Source organism: Acanthisitta chloris, unplaced genomic scaffold (genome assembly GCF_000695815.1).
Source record: "Acanthisitta chloris isolate BGI_N310 unplaced genomic scaffold, ASM69581v1 scaffold15659, whole genome shotgun sequence".
Lineage (NCBI taxonomy): Eukaryota > Metazoa > Chordata > Aves > Passeriformes > Acanthisittidae > Acanthisitta > Acanthisitta chloris.
Window position 1 is genome coordinate 42,828 of NW_008689911.1, and position 7,745 is coordinate 50,572.

Below are 7,745 nucleotides of genomic sequence, written 5' to 3' on the forward strand. Positions count from 1 at the left end.
AACCTTTAGGCCCCAAGTCAGGAATGAAGATTTGCCTGGTCAGGTTTTTTAAGGTCCCTGGGTGAGACAGCTGAAGTACTTGCACACATCTGCACTAGGGGCTGGTGAGTGGTGGGTGCAGACTCCCTGCAGCAGCTGAGGCAGCAACAATCTGCATTAGTGCACCTGCACTTCACAGACTCAGCCTGTGTCTCTGCTTGGTGCCAAATGACATTATGTTACAGTACCAGCTGGAGCTGCTGTGCACAACTCAGCACAGACACAGCCTTTGCAGGGCCATTACCATCTTCCATGATAGCTCCAGTAAAGGGATTTTGGAGCTTGCCAATGTGCCACTGGCCAAATATCCAACAATAATAGTGACTGCTATTAAGAGCAACTAATGAACACTTGCAGAATGCTCAGAGGGCCAAAGGAAGCGACACATTGCAGCTCTATGAGTAGGTATTATTATTCCATTTTTAAAGCTGAGGAAATTGTTACAGTGAGGCAAGGTGACTTGCTCAAAACTTCAAAGGGATGACTGTCAGCATTATAGTTTAAGAGCTGCAGGTCTTGGTACCACAGCCAAATTTCCTCTCAGTACTGCTATCAGGGAACTTGGTAAATACAAAATGAAATGTATACAGTGAATTTATAGAGAAGACTCAGCCTGAACTAAGATGGGAGATTGCATGGGTGTGATTACATCAGGTGACTAGGCGAATGTGCTAACATGAGGGTTAATGTTCCTCAATCTCCTTCTTACTAGTATATCTGCAGCAACTGTGCAATCTGCTTCTGAAGATCAGATATCTGCAGCCACAGATATTGCAAGATCCACTTATAAGGCAAGAAGAAAAGGCAATGTAATTGGAAGGATGACTAAGGCATAATTTCTGGTTCTGTACTGGTGTCTTTTCTTGTTAAGTGAAACACAGGCCCTGCCCAGTGGCTCCACACTCTGCCTCGGCACACTTGCTCTATGGCATTCCCCAAAAGACAAACTGTCATCCTAGGTAATCTCCAAGAGGTTTCTAAAGTGAAGAAGTTAGCAATTATGAGGAAAATGTATGGTAAACTACACAGAAAAGTGGCCTGCACTGCAAGGGACCTGGTTATACTACCTGTGAGATGAACACACTCAGCATATTCAAAGGCATCTAGAATCTCTGAGCAGACCAAGAGAATAAGGCAACTCTGCAGCAGACAGAAGGAAGTCCATGGAGGACAGCAGACAGGCAAGGTTGGTAGAAGGTAGCTGGTGTGGCAGTCATGCTATTAATACTCAGATGCTCCTATAAACAGGTAAAGGGTCTCCATTCACCACTCTCTAGTTGTACCCTTAACAAAAAGGTTACAGAATTAGTGTCAGCACCAACATACAGAATGGAACATTGAATAATGTAAATTTAATGCTCATTGCAAGTGCTTATTAGCAAGATCCAGATGCTTAGATCTGGACTTTACAGCTTGTCAACAAGGTGAAGAAACTCCCAAAGATGCCTAAGGGAAGAACTGCTAAAAGAACATGCCTTCAGACTTCCTCCAGTATATGGCTGGACCTGGAATAACTGGAATAATATTTTAAAATTGGGATGGGCACGAGTATCAGGGTGGGGAAGAACAAGATTGCTGTCATGTGCATCTTGCTTCTGCTAGTGAATCATTACCTTAATTCTCGGCTTTTGTGCCTTACACCCAATGTCTGAGAGGTTAATAAGGCTGTAGCCAATACAATTGAGAAGGAAGAGGGTGGGCACTCTGCATGTGATTGACAGTCATTTGGGATCATCCTCTGTCAGCAATGCTCTCCACTGAAATGCTGAATGATTCCCCAAGCCTGATATGACAACATAACCACAGAGTAGTGCAGACTGTCTTTCTCTGCCTAGGCAACCATGCACTGAAATATGGAAATGTGTATCCGAGTCCCACTATGACTGCAGATGTTTTCAGGCCCTTTTTTTCCCCCAGAACAGTTTCCACTCAAAAATTGATTTAATTTCATAGATTTCAAGACACTTCCCAAAACCAAGCATGTACCAGTACTTCTTATCTTGAAAAAAAAGGAGACAGGCAGACAAGGAAAACATCTCATCTGGGGAAAAAAAAGGCCATGCTCTTTAAGACATCCATTACGCTGTCTGCTGGATCCTGCAGCTTCTCACAAGGGACTTTCCTGAGACACACAGACAGACAGACACACAGACAGATAGATGATAGATGGATGGATACCATTGAGCTGTTCTGACCCAGTGCACAATCTGCCCTAAGAACATAGGTGTTGGCTGAGGCTTGTTGGTTTGTGTCTCGAGGAATGTGACATTTCTGAACATAGCTCTAGAGAAGCTCTATAAGGAGTAAGCTGGGAAAGCATGAACATCAGATGTTAAATGCTGTTTTGTGTCTGGGTGTCCATGAAGGAATCTAAAGCCAAAGCAAACCATTTCCCATGGTTTGCAAATGTCTGGAGCAGGTTACCTGGGCCACATCATTCAGAAGTAAAGCTAGGCAGGGAAACAGACTGAGCTCCAAACCTGCTTTGTGCCAAAGTTCCCTGAGCCGGAACCTTTCAATACTTAACTTCAGAACAGAATGTTCCGTTAGGTTGAGGAGTTTTTCCTGACTCTATGTTTTCAGATGGAAGGATTATAGCAATGAATGCTGCATTCAGAAAAAAATTATTTAATACATGAATAACTAACTCCTTGTTGAAACAGAAACTTCTCACTTCTCAAGTAACAGTGGAATTCTTATGAAGAATTCTCAAAACGATTATCTTCTCCAAAAAAATATGCAAGTATTAGACTCAGAACAGAGGTATCCACAATATGCATGAAGAAGGAAGAGACACATAGATGATGCAGCTTTATTTAGTCACGAGTGACTTACAGTAATTAGGGTTTAGAAATTCTTCCAGCTTATTTAGGATTCGCTCAGCCATACTACAAAGATCTCCAAGCAAATGCATGTCCACTATGGTAAACAAGACTTTCAGGGCTGGCAGAAGTCCTGGTGTTGATGTCACCAGTAAGAACATGCCTGTCAGCTTAGTTTTATGCTGTTAAGGAAGAAAACTTCTGCTGCATTTTATTTCACTGCACACAGAGGCTGTGCTGATGCAGACATGCTTCTTTTGAAGAGGGGTCTGATGAATACAGATTTATATCTTGACAACTTTTCCAATGCATAAGCAAGTTTTTAGAGTTCAGTGAGCGCATCTGGCATACATAGCATTTTACAGTCAAATAATCTGGGTTCTTGAGGGCACTAGACTAGGTGATGGTGGAAAACAAGGCAAAGGTTACCTATCTGTAAGACTTCAAAGGGCCTCTCATTATCTCGTAGGAGGCAACACCATCTATAGAATAGGCTGGTATATGTGGCTCATCTCATCTCTCTCTATAGGATAATTTTTAATTAATTGTACTGTATTAACATCCCTTTTCTCTTGAGACTCTCAACAGTCAGAAGACTGACTGTAACAAAATGGTTTAACTTGAGTGAAGTGTCTAAGGAGGAACCCTGGATTATTTGATAGGAAAAGCTGCCAGACCTGCTCAGTTGGCAAGAAAGGTTCTTAGCTGCTTTTACAATCATACAAAGCCAGTATTCAAGGGCTTATCACTCTAGTGTCCAGCAAGTCTAAGTTACTTATGTTTAAAAGAAAAATTGCCTGTAACTGCCAGGTCATCTGCACAGCAGAATTTAAATGCAAAAGTCAAACAAATTCAGACACCCTTTTCTTTGGTGAAAGCAAAGCCTGTAGGTACCAGCAGGGAGCCTAAACAAGTGTTTGAGGCTAAACGATCATATTTCTGGCAACCCAAACATCAGGTAGCCTACTACAACCAACCTGTTGCTATAACAACAGATAATAGGATTAGACTTGAAAAACTGGTTAAGATTCGTAAGGAATTTAATAACTGAATCTCATTCTTACCAACCAGAACCTGTTTCATCAGATGTTTAATTTTATTCCCTCTGAAACCAGCAGCAACATTCACTATTTTTCCATTAGCAACAAGGCTGGACCTTTCAGATTCTGCTTTAATTTTAAAAGTCACATTTATCAAACTCAAAGTATAGAAAATTCCTGGATCAGATTCCCTCCAGAATTCTGGCACCCCAAAGCAGGCAGACAGCTGCCAATATGCAGAGGTAAACTGGGGTTCACCAGCTGACTGACTGCTGTTCTCCCATTCCTTCAGACATAAGCAATGGGGAAACATGCCTAAGACAGGTTCCTGAAGCAGAAACTTGTTGAAGCCTATCAGAAACTTTTGCACTGCAAGAGTTAAGCTTCACACTTTCAGGTTTGTGCAAAGGGGATGATTAGACCCAAGCTGTGCAGAGAAGAGCATCAAATTGACAGAGGTCATAAAGCTGTGTTTTTCCTCCCTCTTCCTATTCCACCAAAAATTTGCTTCTACTCAAAAACACCTTCAAGCAGATTTTTCTGAAGGGAAGCATACTATTAGCCCTCTCTGAGGCAACCTGCTGTGTCTGGAGTGCTCTCACACTACTGACATCTTTCCGGTACTACAAATGTTTATGGAGATAGAAGAGAGAACAATTGTCTCATGCTTTGAATAAACTTTACTAAATTTTAGCTGTGTACCAGGAGGGTGAACTCTCATTCAAGCAAATATGCTCCAGCCATTTAAAGTAACCCCAAAGACATACACAAGGATATATAGTGCAGATTTCCTAAGTAAGTGACTATTCTTAAATCCAGGACTATCTAACACCTCAGCTGTATCAAGAAATGGTAATACAGAAGAAAACTTAGAAGCATTTCTTCTCATTAGAGCTCTCCAACTTCCCTCAGCAATTTGGACAGCTAGTTCAACACAGGGAAGCATTGCACATCCAAAGTTCAAGCAAATTACTTGCATGCTTTCAAAATTACTTGAACTATTCCACCTTGGAAAACTGACATCTGCACAATGTCAGCTGTTACATTATTACACCAAGTGATCTGATCTTGTCTGAGGAGTCAAGAACTGCTTGCTAATAAATTGGTTCAGGTGGATTAAACTGACTGGTGAAAATAATGTCAAAAATATTTTTCATGGCTTTGAATTTTAAAAAGATGTTGCAGACTCACTGAGGCATTATGTGCCAGTTCCACTTGCTGTAGTTGCCAGTAATTTAAAATACACAATTTTAACAAAGAAAGTATGTCTGCACATAATTCTCTTTTACCCTATGTATTCTCCTTTTCTCCTCTGCTTAAACACAGCCTTCTTTGTCTCTTTCTCCACAACTTCTCTCACCTACATATTACTTTATTTTTCTCTTTCACACAAATACACACAGATTAGTTGTTCTCTTTTTCTATATACATATAGTTTTTTCACATCCTCTTACAGTACCTCATATACCCTTCACAGATACCTTACTCTATCTTATACCTTTCTTGTCTCTTACACACATGTAACTAACTCATGTACATACTTTCTAAATCTAGCATTATTTGACTATAATTGTAGCTGTAACTACTACTCAAGTGTTTTATCACTTTTTCCTTTGATTTCCATTTGGGAACCCCAGGCAAATGAGCACTGATCATGCTCACTGCAGGCATGGAGAGCATGGCAACTGCCAAACATTCTGGATTCACAGTGGAGACTGACTCAACACAGCACACACACCAGCTGTGCAAGGAAAAACTCGATTTCACAGTGCAGATCCCTGAGCACTGGACCCAGGGCACATGTGCTCGGCTTGATACCAGTGAGAAACAAGAACATTACTGGGATAACTGGCTCCAGCTTGGGTGTCTCAGTAGGCACCCAGCTGGAAGTGGACAGGCAGGGTACAACAGTGTGGCTGTACACAGCCCACTTAAACCTAATTATCTCAGGCTCAATTCTGGCATTGCTAGTGACAGAGCCAATAGTGGTGAGAGCATGACAGGGTGTTTATGGTCCTAGACCATGGGAGGGTGGAGCACAGACACAAAGCCAGCAGCTGACTTTGAGCTGGGGAGCAGTGGCACATCAGCACCAGGGCTAGAGCCAGGAGCTAGGGGTGCCACCAGCAGGTTTAGTAACTGAGTGGCAGAGCCAGTTGGGTTCTGCATCTCACTGAGCTAATTAGCCCCCACCCTCAGAGCCAGTGCCTTGTGCTTCCTGCATGGCTCAGTTCATGCTGCTGACTGTACTGCATTTTCCAGCACATCCCAGATTATCCAGGTTTGTGTTATGTAAAAAATGGCATCTCCCCTTCCCTGGATGGCTAGGAGAGCTGTCTGAAAATCTACATTTGTATCTAGAGATAACAATTATCTGTGGTTTTCTGTGACATGGTCTCTTTTTCACTAAAACAGAATTCTCAGTGAGTAGATTTTGAAGATTTCTCCAGGGCTTCTGAACATGAACAGTCCTGGTAACTTGTAAGTGACAGTGTTTCAGCAGCTTTCCTGTTATACACCAAGAAGCTTCTGGCTGTTGTACACCCAGAAATCCTGCAGGCACTCACAGCAGAGCTACAGTGGCCCTGCAGCACAGGAATTTTGAGCAGCACTGCATTTAGCAGATATGCAGAATTTTTGCTGTACAGCTGCATCATGGGTCTGACATCTCCAGCAGAATGTGTGAGATGGACAGAACGCACGTGATGAATAGCTGATTCGCAGCACGTGGTAATGCCAAACCAGCTGAGAAGCTCTGAATTCACTTCAATCATCCAATGGGATTACTATTTAGGAGAAGTGCCATGCAGATCAGATATTTTGTGTGAACACAGGACTGACTTCCACATGTTACAGAATGCATATAAACATATTCCTCCCTGGGAAACTCTGGAAAGAAATATGGTAGTTCTGTATGTAGGAATCCAGCTTTATAAAGGTGCTCAGGCTGGAAAAATGTTGCAAATTCAACAGACCACATTTGCCAATAATTTATGCAAACATAACACGTGTTTTTATGTTCTGGAGAGTGTCAAGGTTTCCAGTTCACTAACTGGAGCTGACTCTGGAGATTCAGCAGTCAAACAGTTAGGGACACCATTCCAGCCCATCCCTCAAACACATATTAGACCACCTCCATCAGATTTGCAACGCCGCATCAAGAATCTGTTGAGCCATCCCCTGCTGGAGGCTATAACCAGTTAAAACCAGTGGACACAACCAAAATTATTTTCTTTCTGCTAAAAAAAAATTATATCCCTTTCTAACTGTATGTTTCTGCTATGGGAACACCCTGAGCAGCCATAACTCGATTACAGTCTTGTAGCATTTTATTGCAGAACATGTGCCACCTTCTGCTTCAAGCTGAGTAAGACCTAGAGAGAGATACACTTACCATCTCATTCTCTTCTCCATGGTTAAGCTGTGCATAATGGTTCTTGGCAGGATTTTCCCCCATGAAATGACCCTTTGGAGACTTTCTAGAGCACCCTCAGGACAGATCTTCAGCATAGTGTGCTTGAACTTCTACATTGAGGAAGTGCTCTAAGTACACACCTTCCTTATAACTCTGCTGCTGTTTGAAGTATGGAGCTCCTCCCTCTCTGGGGTTAGCAGGTAACATTTATCCCTCCTCCCTCCCTCAAAAACATTGCGAGAAAGAAAAAGTTAGATCTCACAAAGTGTTTGCCACAATATGACTCTGGGTCATAACCCTGATAGGTACAAGTGCTGTTGGCATGCAACTTTTAGGGGAGGGCAAGAGGGGAGTATTTTTCTTCAAGAGATTATGGAATCACTGGAGACCAGGAGTGTGCCCAAATAAGAAGTAAAATAGGCATTACTG

At 42.2% G+C, this 7,745-nt stretch overlaps 1 protein-coding gene across 1 annotated transcript in view; it reads right to left on the reverse strand.

Moving 5' to 3' along the window:
* LOC103808812 (probable cation-transporting ATPase 13A4) overlaps positions 1 to 7,429 on the reverse strand; it is a 40,476-nt gene extending 33,047 nt beyond the window's left edge. The window contains exon 1 of the mRNA XM_009081615.1: positions 7,296 to 7,429. Coding sequence (XP_009079863.1) covers positions 7,296 to 7,358 — 63 coding nt within the window. The 5' untranslated portion in view covers positions 7,359 to 7,429. The remainder of the gene's footprint in view (positions 1 to 7,295) is intronic.
* Between the last annotated feature and the right edge of the window lie 316 nt (positions 7,430 to 7,745).